Source organism: Cetorhinus maximus, chromosome 19, assembly GCF_964194155.1.
Source record: "Cetorhinus maximus chromosome 19, sCetMax3.hap1.1, whole genome shotgun sequence".
In the NCBI taxonomy this organism is placed as follows: Eukaryota; Metazoa; Chordata; class Chondrichthyes; order Lamniformes; family Cetorhinidae; genus Cetorhinus; species Cetorhinus maximus.
Window position 1 is genome coordinate 11670661 of NC_135897.1, and position 18535 is coordinate 11689195.

The 18535-nt window shown below is 44.2% G+C and overlaps 1 protein-coding gene across 2 annotated transcripts in view; it reads right to left on the reverse strand.

Annotated features, from left to right (window-relative positions):
• The window catches only part of LOC144693648 (vigilin-like), a 77728-nt gene that overhangs the window by 8786 nt on the left and 50407 nt on the right, over nt 1-18535 (reverse strand). For both annotated transcript variants that reach the window (XM_078563500.1, XM_078563501.1), the window contains exons 19-23: nt 11427-11565; nt 8326-8465; nt 5157-5261; nt 2620-2754; nt 1366-1509 (exon numbers count right to left, since the gene is read on the reverse strand). In XM_078563500.1, coding sequence (XP_078419626.1) covers nt 1366-1509; nt 2620-2754; nt 5157-5261; nt 8326-8465; nt 11427-11565 — 663 coding nt within the window. The remainder of the gene's footprint in view (nt 1-1365; nt 1510-2619; nt 2755-5156; nt 5262-8325; nt 8466-11426; nt 11566-18535) is intronic.

The window sequence follows — 18535 nt, forward strand, 5'->3', positions numbered from 1 at the left end:
CCCTGGCATCACAGATGCCAGTCTTCAGCCAATTCAATTCACTCCAGGTGATATCAAGGCACAGCTGAAGGCACTGGATACTACAAAGGCTATGGGCCCTGAGAACATTCCAGCAATAGTACTGAAGACTTGTGCTCCAGAACCTGCCACACCCCCAGCCAAGCTGTTCCAGTACAGCTACAACACTGGCATCTACCCGGCTATGTGTAAAATTGTCCAGGTATGTCCTGTACACAAAAAGCAGGACAAATCCAACCCAGCTAATTACCACCCCATCGGTCTATTCTCGATCATCAGTAAAGTAAAGGAAGGGGTCATCAACAGTGCTATCAAGCAGCACTTGCTCAGCAATAACCTGCTCACTGGTCCTGGCGGAACCCAAACTGGGCATCACTCAGCTCCTGACCTCATTACAGCCTTGGTTCAAACATGGACAAAAGAGCTGAACTCCCGAGGTGAGGAGAGAGTGACTGCCCTTGACATCAAGGCAGCATTTGAAGGAGTGTGGCATCAAGGAGCCCTAGCAAAACTGGAGTCAATGGGAATTGGGGAAAACTCTCCGCTGGTTGGCACAAATGAGGCCAACCATTTAAGAAAAATGAGGAGAAATTTCTTCACTCAAAGGGTTGTGAAGTTTTGGAATTGCCAGCCCCAGATGGTTGTAAGTGCTCAGTCGATTAGTATATTTAAGACTGAGATTGGTAGTTTTTTGGACACTAAGGGAATCAAGAGATATTACGCATTGCTCGAAAAAAGATGCAGTTAAGGTAGATCAGCCATGATTGTACTGAATGGCAAAGCAAGCTCAAAAGGGCCAAATGGCCCATGTCTACTCCTATTTATGTTCTCAACTAGTCTTTGCAGATGTTTAGCCTCCAGACAATCCTCCTCTCCCCCTGCTACTCATTTCTCCCCCGTGGGCTTATCACACTTCCCCTTAAAGGTATTTACATTCACAGCCTGAGGTCTTCATACTTGTTCTCACTCGAGATAGTAATGTTCCATTTTGTGGGTTTGACTCTTCTCTTCCTTGCAACGGGTGGTGCCTAACAAGCCATAACCTTCTGTTCAGGGTTTGATATCCCACAGTAACAGAGCAGGGAGTAGACCCCCATCAGACAGCCCAGGGATATTCATTGGTCGTTGATGATGATTTATATTACTTAAAAAGGCTATGCAATGAAAGCGCTGGAATTTCTCACCAGAGGGACATCCTTGTGATACAGGTAACTGCTGCTATCATTTAAACTTAGAGGGCAAGAAAATAAGTCGAAGATCAGACGTATGGCCTTGCACCCAAACCGTGTCGGGGTCACAAAGGATCGCACCCAAACTGTGTTGGGGTCAGAGAGAAGGGGTCCATACCTGATTTTCATCATTCTTGTCAGGAAATTGAACATTGACGTCATGATCCATGCGAATCTGTGTAATAACTGCACCTTTCCTGCCGATGATCTTCGGGTGATAGCGAGGATCCACAGAGATTGTCAACTTGAAGCTTCTCAGAGCCTGTATTGGGGCGGGGGGGGGAATGGTGGTGGGGATGGAAACAAGTCGAACTTTACTTAGTGGGACAATAGTGTTCGCATAATTTAAAAAAAAAATTTTTTTATGAATTGTTCTCTGCTCCAAATATATGAGAATTACTGCAAACCCACTTCAACAGATCTAACTCAATCCAAATCAGGTCTGAGCTTAGCCTTTACCAGAGTTCATGATCTGCAATATAAAAAAGGTGCTGAACTTTTGCTTGAGGAAGCAGGTGCACTGCATTCAACAAATCACCAATAACATGACAATCAAACCCTCCACATTCACAACACTGCTTCAGACTTTATTTAATTGGGATACAGCTTGAAAATTAATCCATTTCAATCAGAACATATTGTATACACAGCATGGGTGGCAATGGCATGACAATAATTAGCAGAGGGTAGTTCAGAACCTGGATCCCCTCTCTCCCCCCACACTTGCTCACCAAATCAGCCCTTCCAGAAGCATTCCAAACATAGGAATAAAAAAAACTTCAAACCCAATTTCACAGGAAACTGAAGCTTACACTCAATATATTTAGCTCACAAAAATATATCAATCTTGGTTTTGAAATTTTCAACTGGCTCTCCCAGCCCCAGCAGCTTTTTGGGAGAGAGATTCCATTACCCTCTGTGAAAGAAGTGCTTTCTGTTATCACCCCTGAATGGTGTACATCTAATTTTAAGGTTAAGTTCCAGTGCGACAGTCCTGTACACAAGAGGAAATATGTTTCTCTCTGAGCAACTACTTGCATCAAGCTTAAATCACACCAATGGCTCACCCTTAATTTTCTATACTCAAGAGAATAAAAACCCAGTCTTCGCAAACTGTCCTCATAAATTACCCATTTAAAATCATTGCAGTTATCATAATCCTAGCATTCTGCACTTTATGCAGTGATTTTGATGGTTTCTCTGCTGTAATTCCGAATATAACTGTCTCACCATACATGAAGCTGTAGGACACGATGCACTACATGCTATGCTAGGGTATCTGGATTAGATGGAACACACTGGCCTGGCATGAGCAATGGTAATTTTGTGGCGCCCACGAACCTGAGTGTTCAGATGTCTTGAGCATGCTTACCCGGTCCTCCTGCTCCATCTGCAGTTCCTTGACCCGCTCATTCAGTCCCTCCCGAGCTCTGTCCAGGTGAGAAGCCAGCCCAGTGATTTTAATGGTGTCAGATTGCTCCTCAGGAGGGGGGACAGCAATGTTTACCTACATTAAAAAGAGTTATCAATATAACATGACAATGTAGAGGGTTGCATTGACAAAATGGAGATGCCAGTCCATCTCACAATGCAATCCATGTTGCAAAAGGGGAAGGAAAGTTTAAGGAGCATATTTCTGAATCAAAATGCAAAGAAGCCTAGCCCGACGGAGAATCTAACAGTGCAAAATATTTTACATTATAAAATATACAATAAGCATTCTGAAATGATGGACACTCAAATTACTGGCAACAAAGAGCTTTCAACACAAAGAGCCCTAATTACTTGGTGTATTTTACACCTTAAAACATGAGACATGGACCCAGGTGAATTTTTCAAGTAATTAGGCAATGGTAACATCACAAGGGTGATTATAATTAATATTCTCCATATCTAATAGAAATGTAATGCAAGACATGTTTTAAAATTCATAGCATCGGTAGGAAGCTCCAAAAGCCTAAGCTGCTCTGGTAACAGTTTATCAGAAGGGACTGCATGTGTCCTCAAATGGCTCCATTAAGTGAATATTAACATGTGAAATCAAGGGTGGGCAATCAGGCTTAATCAAGCCAAACCTGTACCATTGCTTGGGTAATCACATACACCACTGACCCATCCCATAACCAAACAACCAACCGGCAAAGGGAAATCTGCAAACAATTCCTCTTTGATTCCCAAACTCTTTTGAGTTATCAACAGTCACAGATTGCAACTCTTTCGCGTACAATCACAGTTCTTGGTTTTCCGGGAGTGGGACATGAACCCACAACCCTCTGATTCAAAGGCGAGGGTGCTATGGACTGAGGCGAACAAGCAAGGCAGTAGGAGACCACCTGAGGCTGTTAACACCTCTCACTCAGCTAATTAAGAGTGGCCCTCTACAAATGAAAGTGCATCCTTCTTGCCTTTCATAAGGACAATCACAGCTCTTTATCCATCTCCTGTTTCAGTATCCTGTGCCTCAAAGAAACTCCTGATATTCAAACCAACTCCTTTGTCTACACTTTTATCTAGATCTTCTAGTATTACTACCCCTATACAATTCAAAGGAGCCATGCAACAGGCTATGGTTTTTGAAATGGAGAGTTGACTCAATTATATCCCCATTGAGCCAGCACAGCTCCAAAGTAAAACAGCCCATCCTCATCACCAAGGGCTCCACAGCCAGCCCAGTAACTCAAAATGGGCCAGGGAGCTGCTCCAGAGTTGCTCAAATCCAGGGAGACAAACACCATCAGTTTGATCATTTTTAATGGAATATTTTAGCTTTATCTTTAGGAGGCATGTACACCAGGTAGGGCTCCTGACAACCCTGTCACACGTTGGGCGATCATGAGGTGATATTGTTACATATCCACACAAGTCCATTTCTAAGGGAACGAGAGCGACAAGTGCAGCAGCACAATTATAAAATCCACCACTTCTCCTGATGACAGATTTGGACCCAGTTTGATCAAATGTCGATTTAATAACTAAAACATCTAAAAATATATAATTTAAGAACAGTAGCCATGGGCAGTAAAGGAGGTATAATAGATTGCTTACCCTTGTTCTGCTATTATTACATTCTGCTTTCTTACCTTTATGCCACTATCAGCACCTCCTTTAGCTCTTACCAATATCATTAACACTCCCTTTGTCAATCTCTCCTTAGCCCCCACCTATCGCTGGCCTTCTATCCAGTTTCACCTACTCCACCCCGCTTAAACAGTATAAATTTCATCACATTTCTACTTCTCTTCAGCTCTGATGGAGGGTCATACAGACTCAAAACTTTAACTCTTGTTTCTCTCTCCACAGATGCTGCCAGACCTGCTGAGTTTTTCTGTTTTTATTAAAGAGGTATCACAACTTGTCTTAGTGGCCACAGGTTGGGGAAGGAATTAAAAAAATTAAAATTCCAGTTCCATGTTACTATTCAGTGACCTTTTCAGTAAAACATGCGTTTTGAGATGAGATAAGAGGAGTGACAAGAGGGACAGAAGTTCCTTTCACTAAGGCAAAGGGTCAGGAGATGACCAGATGTGAGTTAGCAAAGTTAACGAAGGGTTTGGAAGCTATTTCCAGTGGTTGGGGAGTCTGTAACCAGAGGTGTGTATATGTACAATACAAAACAGAAGGCTTGAAATGCCCTGCCAGGAACAGCGATGGATCTAGAACCCAACATTTTAGATGGGAATTGCATAAATACTTGAAAAATAAAAAAAGGTATGGGCATGGGTCTAGGTGGCTGATTCCTTCAGACTGGGCACAGAGGAGAGGGGTCAAACAGCTCCTTTCTGTATAGGATTATGATTCCAGGGCAGTACAGGTTTAAATGTAATGACCCTACAATAAAAACTCAATAACAATGACTCTACGATTGACACGGCTTCAGTCTGATAGTTACAGATAAGCACAAGTTTTTACCTCGTACTCCTCCATCATCTTGCGTATGCCAGTTCCCTTCTGGCCAATGATGTAACGATGTAGGTCAAAGGGCACATCTACTTCAATTGTAACAGGAACCAGTGCCTATAAGAAAGCATCAAAGGTGAGAAACGGCCTTTGCCCCACTGGGGCCAGAGCTTAGTGTTGGTGACAACAGAGGAAGAATCTTGAAATTCCTATATAAATAAAATTGTTAAATAAATGGGTTAGTGCCTCTGAGGAAAATAGTGCTAATAAGTAGAAATCACAAGTTTAGGTCTGGTTTTAATACCTGATTTATCCTCAAGCTGAAAAACAAAAAACAAAAAATTAAATTATTTTCTTTGGAAGTCTGGCATTTGTTTTTGTAAAAAAATATATTCTTTCAAGGGACATGAGGCTTGCTGGCAAGGCCAGTATTTATTGCCCATCCCTGATTGCCCTTCAACTGAGTGGCTTGCTAGGCCATTTAAAAAAAAATCATTCACAGGATGTGGGCTTCCCTGGCTGGGCCAGCATTTATTGCCCATCCTTAATTGCCCTCAAGAAGGTGGTGATGAGCTGCCTTCTTGAATCACTGCAATCCATGTGGTGTAGGTACATCCACAGCACTGTTAAGGAATGTTTGTGGATGTGGTGCCAATCAAGTGGGATGCTTTGTCCTGGACAGTGTCAAGCTACTTGAGTGTTGTGGGAGCTGCACTCATCCAGGCAAGTGGGGAGTATTCTATCACATTCATGACTTGTACCTTGTAGACGATGGACAAGCTTTGGGGAGTCAGGAGCTGAGTTACTCGTCGCATGATTCCTAGCTCTGACCTACTCTTGTAGCCACAGTATTTATATGGCTGGTCCAGTTCAGTTTTTGTTCAATGGTAACCCCCAGGATGTTGATAATGGGCGATTCAGTGATGGTAATGCTATTGAACATCAAGGGGCGATGGTCAGATTCTCTTGTGGGAGATGGTCATTGCCTGACATTTGTGTGGCGCAAATGTTACTTGCCACCCCAAGCCTGGATATTGTCCAGGTCTTGCTGCATTTGGACATGGACTGCTTCAGTATCTGAGGAGTCGCAATAGTGCTGAACATTGTGCAATCATCAGCGAACATCCCCACTTCTGACCTTATGATGGGAGGAAGGTCATTGATGAAGCAGCTGAAGATGGTTGGGCCTGGGACACTACTCTAAGGAACTCCTGCAATGATGTCCTGGAGCTGAGATGACTGACCTCCAACAACCACAACCATCTTCCTTTGTGCTAGGTATGACTCCAACCAGTGAAGTGTTTTCCCCCTGATTCCCATTGACTCCAGTTTTGCTAGGGCTCCTTGATACCACACTCAGTCAAATGCTGCCTTGATGTCAAGGGCATTACTCTCACCTCACCTTGGGAGTTCAGCTCTTTTGTCCATGTTTGAAACAAAGTTGTAGCTGTGTGGCCCTGGCAGAACCCAAACTGGGCATCAGTGAGCAGGTTTCAGACAACAATTGAGTCAAACACATTGCTGTGGGCCTGGAGTCACATTACAGGCCTGACCAGGTAGGATGGCAGATTTCCTTCCCTAAAGGACAGAATGAACCTTATGGGTTTTTACAACAACTGATGATGGCTTTCAATTCCAGATTTTATTAATTGAGTTTAAATTCCATCAGCTGCCATAGTGGGATTTGAACACATGCCCCCACAGCATTAACCTGGGCCTCTGGATTACTAGTCCAGTGACATTAGCACTACACTGCCATCTCCCCCGTTTTATTATTACAACTCCTCTCGCAGTCAGTTGTTTCATTACACCCTCAGCAAAACTTGGACAATACTGTGGCTTGGGCTGATAAGTGGCAAGTAACATTTGCACTACACAAGTGCCAGGCAATGACCATCTCCAACAAGAGAGAATCTAACCATCTGCCCATGGCATTCAATGGCATTACCATCACTGAATCCCCCACTATCAACATCCTTGGGGGTTACCACTGACCAGAAACTGAACTGGACCAGCCATATAAAATACTGTAGCTAAAAGAGCAGGTCAGAGGCTGGGAATTCTGCAGAGAGTAACTCACCTGCTGACACCCCAAAGCCTGTCCACCAACTACAAGGCACAAGTCAGGAGTGTGATGGAATACACTCCACCTGTCTGGGTGAGTGCAGCTCTAACAACACCATCCAGGACAAAGCAGCCCGCTTGATTGGTACCCCATCCATCAACCTTCAACATTCACTCCCTCCACCACAGATGCACAGTAGCAGCAGTGTAGCATCTACAAGATACACTGCAGCAATGCACCAAGGCTCCTTTGACAGCACTTTCCAAATCCATGACCTCTACCACCTACAAGGACAAGGGCAGCAGATGCATAGGAACACCACCACCTACAAGTTTCCAAGTCACACACCATCCTGACTTGGGACAACTATATCACTGTTTCTTCACCGTCACTGAGTCAAAATCCTGGAACTCCCCCCGTAACAGCACTGTGGGTGAACCTGCACCACATGGACTGCACCTTCACAAGGACAATTAGGGGTGGCAATAAATGTTGACCTAGCCAGCACAGAATCTCACAGTGCAGAAGAGGCCCTTCGGCCCATCAAGCGTGCACGGACACGTGAGAAACACCTGACCTACCTACCTAATCCCATTTACCAGCACTTGGCCCATAGCCTTGAATGTTATGACGTGCCGAGTGCTCATCCAGGTACTTTTTAATGGATGTGAGGCAACCTGCCTCCACCACCCTTCCAGGCAGTGCATTCCAGACTGTCACCACCCTCTGGGTAAAAAAAGTGCTTCCTCACATCCCCCCCTAAACCTCCTGCCCCTCACCTTGAACTTATGTCCCCTTGTGACTGACCCTTCAACTAAGGGGAACAGCTGCTCCCTATCCACCCTCTCCATGCCCCTCAATCTTGTACACCTCGATCAGGTTGCCCCTCAGTCTTCTCTGCTCCAACGAAAACAACCCAAGTCTATCCAACCTCTCTTCGTAACTTAAATGTTTCATCCCAGGCAACATCCTGGTGAATCTCCTCTGCACCCCCTCCAGTGCAATCACATCCTCATCCCATGAACAAATAAAAAAAATGTTTGACTATCAGGTTTCTACCATATACTCTCAGCCTCTCCCCTATTGAAGCAGCAGTCAACACAATTTAAAATGTACCAGCAAAGCATCTCTGGCTGCATCACATCGCTCTTTCCGCCCAGAAATGATAATGATGTCATTTTTCCGAGGTAGAGTGGGCTCAACCTCTTTAACTTCTCCATCGGTCTCTCCATTCTCGTGGACTTGCTGCTCAATTGCTGTGAAAAACAGAACACTGTTTTATTCCAGTGCATGAGTGTGACTCTGGTACATCTTACAGATGCCGCTAATGTACTGATGCCCCCACATCAGGAGGGCAGTCAAAAAACTTCACAATGCTAGTGGAGATCAGATACTGACAACTGGTCAGCGTTGTTTGTTCTCTCCCACACGCTGTCACCCCAAAGAGATTTATATTCAAAGTAAACAACAAATTGTATTATATAGCACCTTCAACATCCCAAGGCATTTCACAGATGTGTAATCGGATAAATATCTACAAGGAGACAAAAGAGGAGACTTTAGGATAGGCAACTGAAAGTTTGGGCAAAGAGGAAAGTTTTAAGCAGCTTCTTGAGGTAGAGAAGGGGAGGTATTCATGGAAAGAGCTCCTGAGCTTAGGGCCTAGACGGTTGAAGGCATGGCTAATGGTGGAGTATGTGGAGAATGCACAAGAGGTCAGAGTTAGAGGAACAAAATCCTCAGAGGGTTATAAGTGTTGGAAGTTAGAGTGAGAGGGGGCAAGGCCATAAGCAGATCTGAGTTCGAGGGAGAGAGTTTTAGGATTGAGACATCAGTAGACTGAGACAATGTAGGTCAGTGAGCACAGGGGTAATGGGTGAAAGGGTCTTGTTATGAGCTGGCAGCAGAGTTTAGGATGAATTTGAGTTTATGGAGGGCAAAAGATGGGAGCAGGTTTGGAATAGTCAAGTCTGGGAGTGGGGTGAGTTAACAAAAGCATGGATGAAGGTTTCAGCAACAGATGGGTTGAGGCAGAAAATAAGATGAAGAACACATTACAAAAAGGAGTGATGCCTCCAAAATCAGGACTGCTCCCCAAGAGACACCCTCTTACTGATCATCTCTTTTTGCCTGTTTACCAGGAACAGGCTTTGTCTCGTTTCAATCAAGAGGTCCATCCCCCTCCCCACCTCCCATGGCAATATCCAGACCCTTCCACACTTTGTATTAAGAGCCAAAATGGCTCCTCTGAGTGGCTCTCTGAATCACCTTTCAAGAATCATTTTACACGTACATTTTGTACAATACATGTACCTCTAGTTTCTGTACATGAGTTTATTTTAGCTGAAGCTTGTTTAGATTACAAACAATACATTTTTAGAATTCAATGGCATCTTCCGCTGCAGTAATGTATGTGGATACCTCTTGCTGTTAAGGAGCAAGCTCGCATGAAATTTCCAAAATCGCAGTCAGGTGTTCAGATCAAGTAGTTGAAATGCAAGCCACTGAGTTAAAGGGATAATATTTTACCTTGCAACAAAAGCCCTGGGGCAAAGTACTGTCAGAGCTGAAGATACGATGGGGACATAGATGAGCAAATGTCAAGATTTAATTGATTGATTATGGGGAACCTACTTGTGATAGCAGAGTGCTTTAATTATTCTCCATAATTTTGAGTGCCATTTTGTAGGAGTGAATGTTTCTGCTAATAACAGCATCTCCTTTTTATCCTACAACAGGGCAACCTACAGGGAATCTAGACAAATGCAAGAGGGGAAAAAGGAACAGAAGGATAGTTGACAGGGTGAGGTGAAGTAAGGTAGGAGGTGGCTTGTGTGGTACATAAGCACCAGCATGGACTAGTTAGAGTCAGAGCTTTACAACATAGGAAGAGGAACTTTGGTCCATCATGTCCGTGTCAGTCATCAAGCACCTATCTACTCTAATCCCCTTTCCAACAGTTGGCCCATAGCCTTGTATGCTATAGCATTTCAAGTGTTCATCTAAATGTTGTTGTGAGGGATCCTGCCTGTATTACCCTTTCAGGCAATGGATTCCAGATGCACCCGAGTGAAAAAATGTTTCTTCAAAACCCTCTAAACCTCCTGCTCCTCACCTTCAATCTATTTTCCCCTGGTAATTGACACCTCTGCTAAGGGGAAAAGTTTCTTCTCATCTATGCCCCTCATAATTTTGCATACCTCTATCAGGTCCCCCCTCAGCCTTCTCTGCTCCAAGGAAAACAAACCTAGCCTATTCAGTCTCTCTTCATAGCTGAAACACTCCAGCCCAGGCAACATCCTGGTGAATCTCCTCTGCACCCTCTCTCATGCAATCACATCCTCCCTATAGTGTGGCGACCAGAACTGCACAGTACTACAGATGTGGCCTAACTAATGTTTTGTATAGCTCCATCATAACCTCCCTGCTCTTGTATTCAATGCCTTGACTAATAAAAGTATCCCATATGCCTTCTTAGCCACTTTATCTACCTGCCCTGCTGCCTTCAAGAATCTATGGACATACACATCAAGGTCCCTCTGATCCTCTGTACTTCATTGTGTATTCCCTTGCCTTGTTAGTCCACCCAAAATGCATCACCTCACACTTTTCAGGATTAAATTCCATCTACCAGCCCGTCTATATCATCATGTAGTCTGAGGCTTTCCTCCTCGCTATTTACCACACCGCCAATTTTCACATCATCCACAACTTACTGATCATACCTCCTACATTCATGTCTAGATCGTTAACGCACACCCCAAACAGCAAGGAACCCAGCACTGAACCCTGTGGTACACCACTGGACACAGACTTCCAGTCACAAAAAGAACCTTCAACCATCAACCTCTGCCTCATGCCACAAAGCTAATTTTGGATCAAATTTGCCAAATTGCCCTGGATCCCATGGGCTTTTACCTTCTTGATCAGTCTCTCATGCGAGACCTCATCAAAAGCCTTGCTTAAGTCCATGAAGGCGACATCAATTGCACTGCCCTTATCTGCACACCTATTCATCTCCTCGAAAAATTCAATCAAATTTGTTAAACATGATCACTCCCTGACCAGCCAAATTGCCTGTTTGTGCTGTAAAACTGTATGCAACTCAAATATAAACAGTTGGCTAATTCTAAAATACATGGCTTGCTAAGATTAAGTGAGAAATGTGGCCATAGCAGAACTCTGAGCACAGAGACGTAGGAATGTAGTAGCAGTACCTGGATTCTCCTCACGCTCAGGGAATTTGATCTGCACACTGTGATCCTTGGTGATTTGTTGCACATTCAAGCCTTTGGCACCCATCACCATCCTGTGGAACTTCTGTGGAATTATACACTCGATGGTTACCTGAGCTTCCTGTATCAAAGCAGAAATAGTAAATTAGTGTCAATAGAATATGCTTCAGCCTTTACTCCCACATGCAAGATGATGTCTCAGAGTGATTTATAACAAGGAAAAGGATATGCAGTATGGGTAAAGAGGGGGGTAAGAGCAAGGCTGGCTATGGCACCAATGTCAGGGTCAAATATTGTGACTTTGAATACTTTTTTGGGGGGGGGGGGGGGAAATGAAATTTAACCTTTAGTGCTAGCAATAAAGCGGTAGCAAACTGGTTCCTGACCAGTTACTTTACACCCAATGGTAAAAATGAACATTCAGTCCAGGGTAGAGGAAACGGAATGGAGAATATTAGAAGGTAGAAATTGTGAAATTGACAGTGTGGCAGAGGCAGCAAGAGGCAAAGAGAGTGTTAGAGAAGCAGAGGGTATATACACAGAATGAAGGCAGGGTGGGAGACCGTGGAAAAAATCTGAAACAAGCATGCAGCTGACACAATGGAGAGTTGATGAAGCTCAGAGTGGATATGAGGCAATGGGATTTTGTATGGTTGAGGCTGTGATGGGCTATTTTTAAACAAGTTGAAGCTTGTGTAGGGTCGATGCAGGAAGGCCAGCAGGGGCATTGCAGAAATCAGAGGTACTGATTGGAGTCAAAGACATCAACCTCAATTTTGTCAGCACTTTTATGAAAGACAGCTTATGATATGTGCACTGCCTGCTGAGACAGAGAGCTGGTAGGTCACCAGTTAGAGTCAAATTAGCAGATCGCCATTAGGATGGCAGTAAAAGGAGCTATAACAAGTTTATCTGAGACGTAAAAATTAGCCAAAACATTACAAAGTACATGATTCCCATTCAGTATTGGATAGTGTCAGGCATTGCTGATGTGACACTCCGCACACAGTAGCGTAGCGGAAGCATGCTGGGCCCATAACTCAAAAGTCGATGGATCAAAACCATCCCCTGCTATTTAGTCTTTGAATACTTTTAAAGGCAGAGCCAGGCAGATTCTTGATTAACAAGGGGATTAACAAGGGGGTGAATGGTTATCAGGGGTAGGCAGGAATGTGGATTTGAGGTTACATTCAGATCAGCCATGATCTTATTGAATGGCAGAGCAGGCACGAGGGGCCAAGTGGCCTAATCCTATTCTTAATTTGTATGACGCAAATGATGTTATTTGTTGGATTCTCTCCCGCTGGTCACAACACGTTACTAAACAAAATCGAGCTACAGAGGATACACATCACAGTATGGCATAGGCCAGGGTTACCCGAAATGCTACATCCCCAAGTACCATATTTCCTAATTTGCTTAGGGAGATAGGAATCGCTGGACAAGAAAAGACCAAGCAAGGTCTAGGTCAAGGCAAGAGGAGAGTCAGGACTTTTACAGTTTAAAATTTTGAGGAGGTTGTGTATATGAGAGTAGTGTAGTTGACGTAGTCTACATGGACCTCAGTAAGGCTTTTGACAAGGTCCCGCATGGGAGAATGGTCAAGGTGGTAAGAACCCATAGGGTCCAGGGCAATTTGGCAAATTGGATCCAAAATTGGCTTAGAGGCAGGAGGCAGAGGCTGATGGTCGAAGGTTGTTTTTCTGATTGGAAGCCTGTGATGAGTGGTGTACCGCAGGGATCAGTGCTGGGACCCTTGCTGTTTGTAGTGTACATTAATGATTTAAGCATGAATATAGGAGGTATGATCAGTAAGTAAGTTCGCAGGTGACATGAAAATTGGTGGTGTCGTAGGTAGTGAGGAGGAAAGCCTCACATTACAGGATGATATAGATGGGCTGGTAAGATGGGCAGGGCAGTTGCAAATGGAATTTAATCCTGATAAGTGAGAGGTGGTGCATTTTGGGAGGACTAACACGGCAAGGAAATATACAATGAATGGTAGGACTCTATGAAGTACAGAGGATCAGAGGGACCTTGGCGTACATGTCCACAGATCCCTGAAGGTAGGAGGGCAAGTAGATAGTGGTAAAGGCGGCATATGGGATACTTGCCTTTATTAGCCAAGGCATAGAATATAAGAGCAGGGAGGTTATGTTGGGGCTGTATAAAATGCTAGTTAAGCCACAGCTGGAGTACTGGAGTACTGTGTGCAGTTCTGGTCACCACACTATAGGAAGGATGTGATTGCAGAGGAGATTCACCAGGATGTTGCCTGGGCTGGAGCATTTCAGCTATGAAGAGAGACTGGATAAGCTAGGTATGTTTTCCTTAGAGCAGAGAAAGCTATGGGGGGACCTGATAGAGGTACACAAAATTATGGAGGGGCATAGATAGGAAGAAATGTTTCCCCTTAGCAGAGATGTCAATAACCAGGAGGAATAGATTGAAGGTAAAGGGCAGGAGGTTTAGAGGGTATTTGAGGAAACATTTTTCATCGAGGGCGGTTGGAATCTGGAACACACTGCCTGAAAGGGTGGTAAAGACAGGAACCTCACAACATTGAACAAGTATTTCAGCGAGTACTTGAAACGCCATAGCATACAGGGTTGCAGGCCAAGTGCTGGAAAATGGGATTAGAATAGATTAGGTGCTTGATGGCTGGCACAGACACAATGGGCCGAAGGGCCTGTTCCTGTGCTGTATAACTATGACTCTAAAACAACGAGAGGACAGGAGAGCTGGGATTTTCACAGTTGTAAACAGCGAGGGGAGAGGCGGGGTTTTCACAGTTGTAAACAGCGAGGGGAGAGGCGGGGTTTTCACAGTTGTAAACAGCGAGGGGAGAGGCGGGGTTTTCACAGTTGTAAACAGCGAGGGGAGAGGCGGGGTTTTCACAGTTGTAAACAGCGAGGGGAGAGGCGGGGTTTTCACAGTTGTAAACAGCGAGGGGAGAGGCGGGGTTTTCACAGTTTAAAACAGCGAGAGGAGAGGCGGGGTTTTCACAGTTTAAAACAGCGAGAGGAGAGCTGGGATTTTCACAGTTGTAAACAGCGAGGGGAGAGGCGGGGTTTTCAGAGTTTTAAATAGCGAGAGGTGAACCGGGAGCACACGGAGAGCAGATCTGTGAGAGCTGGGCAGGAGATAAAAACCAGCGACCTAGAGCCCCTTCAACCTGTCAGAGCCAATGGGTGACGTCACAGGAGAACAGGTAGGCGATTCATCTTGTGTTTCTTTTGATTGGCCAAGTGGTTTAAAATCAGGCGACATTATTACAGCTGAAGAGTACAGTTAAGAAATTCACTTTTGAAGTATTTAACATCCTAATTAATTAATTAAATAAGAATAGAGATGGCTGAGCAGGTGATATGTTGCAGCTGTAGTACGTGGGAGCTGGTGAACGCTGATGTGATCCATGGTGACCACATCTGCAGCAAGTGTTGGTGGCTCGAGAAACTTCGGCTCAGAGTTGATGAGCTGGAGTCAGAGCTGCGGACACTGCGACGCACCAGGGAGGGGGAGTGTTACCTGGGCACTGTTTCAGGAGGCAGTCACACCCCTTAGATTAATTACATCAAATTTGGTCCGTGGTCAGGGACAGGAGGGTGTGACTGCGAGTGAGGCAGGAATGGGGATCCAGAATTTAGCTTTGGAGGAGCCTCAGCCGGTGACCTTGCCCAATCGGTATGAGATTCTTGCTCCCAGTGTGGACGAGGGCACAGACCGCAGGGAGCATGAGTGAACTGACCACAGCACCATGGCACAGAGTACCATTCAAGTGTGGGGAGCAAAGAGAAATGTAGTGGTAATAGGGGATAGCATAGTTAAAGGGAACAGATACTGTTCTCTGCAGCAAAGACAGAGAATCCCGAAGGCTGTGTTGCCTACCTGGTGCCAAGGTTAAGGGCATCACTTCTGGGCTGGAGAGGAACTTAGAGTGGGAGGGGAAGGATCCAGTTGTCATGGTCCACATAGGTACCAACGACATAGGTAGGACTAGGAAAGAGGCTCTGCTGAGGGACTATGAGCAGCTTGGGGCTAAATTAAAAAGTAGAATCACAAAAGGTAGTAATCTCCAGATTACAATCCGAGCCATGTTCAGGTAGAGTAAATAAGACTAGAGAGATAAATGTGGGGCTCAATGGTTCGTGCGGGAGAAATGGGTTCCGGTTCATGTGGCACTGGCACCAGTATTAGGGAAGGAGAGAGCTGTTCCATTGGGACGGGCTTCATTTGAACCATGCTGGGACCAGTGTTTTGGTCAATTGTATAACTAAGGTTATAGATAGGACTTTAAACTTATTAGTTTGGGGGGGTGGGTACAATTGAAGGAAAGGGTGTTTAAAAAAATCAAGAAGAAACGAGACAGAGGTGCAGGGTAGTGAAGAGGTGAACGATAACCAAAGTGCGACAGGAAGGGGCAGAAATGTAAGCAGAAGAACGCAGCAGAAATGAGAACCAGAATGAGTAATAATGGTAAAAAGGCAAAGCTTAAAGCTCTTTATCTGAATGCATGCAGCATTTGCAGCAGGATAGATGAGTTGATGGCACAATGTAAATAAATGAATATGACTTCATAGCTATTACAGAGACACGTTTGCAGGATGACCAAAACTGGGAACTCAATATTCAAGGGTATTCGACATTCCAGAAAAATAAGCAAAAAGGAAAAGGAGGTGGGGTAGCTTTGTTAATAAAGAAGTGGTGAGTCGTGATATAGGGGTCATAGCTCATTGATGTGGAATCAGTTTGGGTAGAAATGAGGAATAGCAAGGGGGAGAAGTCACAGGTGGGAATCGTCTATAGGCCCCCAAAGAGTTGCCTCACTGCAGGACAAAGTACAAATCAGGAAATCATGAAGGCATGTAAGAAGGGTGCTACAATTGTTACGGGTGATTTTAATCTGCATATTGACTGGGCAAATCAGATTGGCAGGGGTAACATGGAAGACGAATTTGTAGAGTACATCAGGGATTGTTTCTTAGAGCAATGCGTTGCAGAACCTACCCAGGGACAGGCTGTTTTAGACCTAGTAATGCGTAATGAGGTAGGATTAATTAGAGATCTCGTAGTAAAGGATTCTCTTGTTGTGATCACTACCCCATGGCAGAATTTCAAATTCAATTTGAGAGCAAGCAACTCTGGACTCAAACCAGTGTCTGCAACTTAAATAAGGGCAATTAAAGAGGTATGAAGAAAGAGTTGTCTAAAGCGGGCTGGGAAAATAGTCTAAGGGGAAAGTCAGTGGATGAGCACTGGCAGACGTTTCATAACACTCAGCAACAATTTATCCCAATCAAAAAGGACTCGATGAAAAGGATGAACCACCATCAAGGAGAGTATCCAATCAAAACTACGGCATACAAAGTAGCAAAGACTAGTGGTAAGCCAGAGGACTGGGAATTTTTTTTTGGAACCAGCAGCGGATGACTAAAAAGCTAATAAAAAAAAGGGAGAAAATTGATTATGAAAGTAAATTGGCAAGAAATAGAAAAACAATCAGCAATAGTTTCTAGAGTATATTAAAAAAGCGGCTAAAGTGAATGTGGGACCCTTGGCCGATGCGACTGGGGAAATGATAATGGGGAACAGGGAAATGACATAATTTAAACCAATATTTTGCATCAGTCTTCATGGTGGAGGACACTATAAACATTCCAAAGATATCAGGTAAGCAAGGAGCTAATAGGAGGAAAGAGCTCGTAACAGTCTCTATCACGAAGGACAAAAGTATTTGACAAACGGGACTAAAGGCAGACAACTCGCCAGGACCTGATAGCCTGCATCCAAGGATTTTAAAGGAAGTGGCTGCAGAGATAGTGGAGGCGCTGGTCAAAATATTCGAGAACTCACTGGATTTCAGGAGGATCCCAGCGGATTGGAAAACCGCTAATGTAGCACCCCTGTTCAAGAAGGATGAGACACAAAAAGCAGGAAACTATAGGCCAGTCAGCCTAACATCTTCCGTTGGGGAAATGCTAGAATCCATTATTAAGGAAGAAATAGCAGAACATTTAGAAAAGCTTAAAGCAATCAAACAGAGTCAACATGGTTTTGTTAAAGGGAAATCATGTTTGACTAATTTGCTAGAGTTCTTTGAGGATATAACAAGCAGAGTTGCTAAAGGGGAACTGGTAGATGTAGTGTATTTGGATTTCCAGAAGGCATTCGTTAAGGTGCCACATAAAAAGGTTATTGCACAAAAAGGAGCTCACGGTATTGGGGATAATGTATTAGCCTGGAGTGAGGACTGGTTAACACACAGGAGACAGACAGGATTAATGGGTCTTTTTCAGGTTGGAGACACGTAACTAACGGAGTGCCACAAGGGTCAGTCCTTGGGCCTCAATTATTTACTATCAATATTAATGACGGGGGAGGGGGCAAAGTGTAATGTTTTCAAATTTGCTGACAATACAAAAATAGGTAGGAGGGCATGTTGTGATGAGGACATAAGGACTCTGCCAGAGGATATAGACAGGTTGAGTTGAATGGGCAAAAAAAAAACTTGGCAGATGGAGTTTAATGTAGTAAAGTGTGAGGTCTTGCACTTGGTAGGAAAAAATCAAAAGGCAGACTATTATTTAATTGGAGAGAGACTCCCAAAACAGTGCAGCACAGAGGGACCTGGGCATTCTTGTGCATGAAACAAAAAGTTAGCACGCAGATGCAGCAAGTAATTAAGGCGGCAAATGGAATTTTGGCCTATATCGCTAGGGGGTTGGAGTTTTAAAATAGGGCTGTCGTGTTACAACTATACAGGGTGTTGGTGAGGCCACACCTGGAGTACTGTGTACAGTTTTGGTCCCTGGATTTAAGAAAGGATATACTGGTATTGGAAGTGGTTCAAAATAGATTCACTAGGCTGATTCCTGGGATGAAGGGGATAACATCATCAAGGACAGCTAAACAGGTTAGGCCTTTATTCATTAAGAGTTTAGAAGAATGAGGGGTGATCTTATTGAAACATACAAGATTCTGAGGGGGCTTGACAGGGTAGATGTTGAGGTGATGTTTCCACTAGTGGGGGAATCTCAAACAGGAGCACATCGTTTTAAATGAGTGCCCCCTTATTCTGTAACTGAGATGTG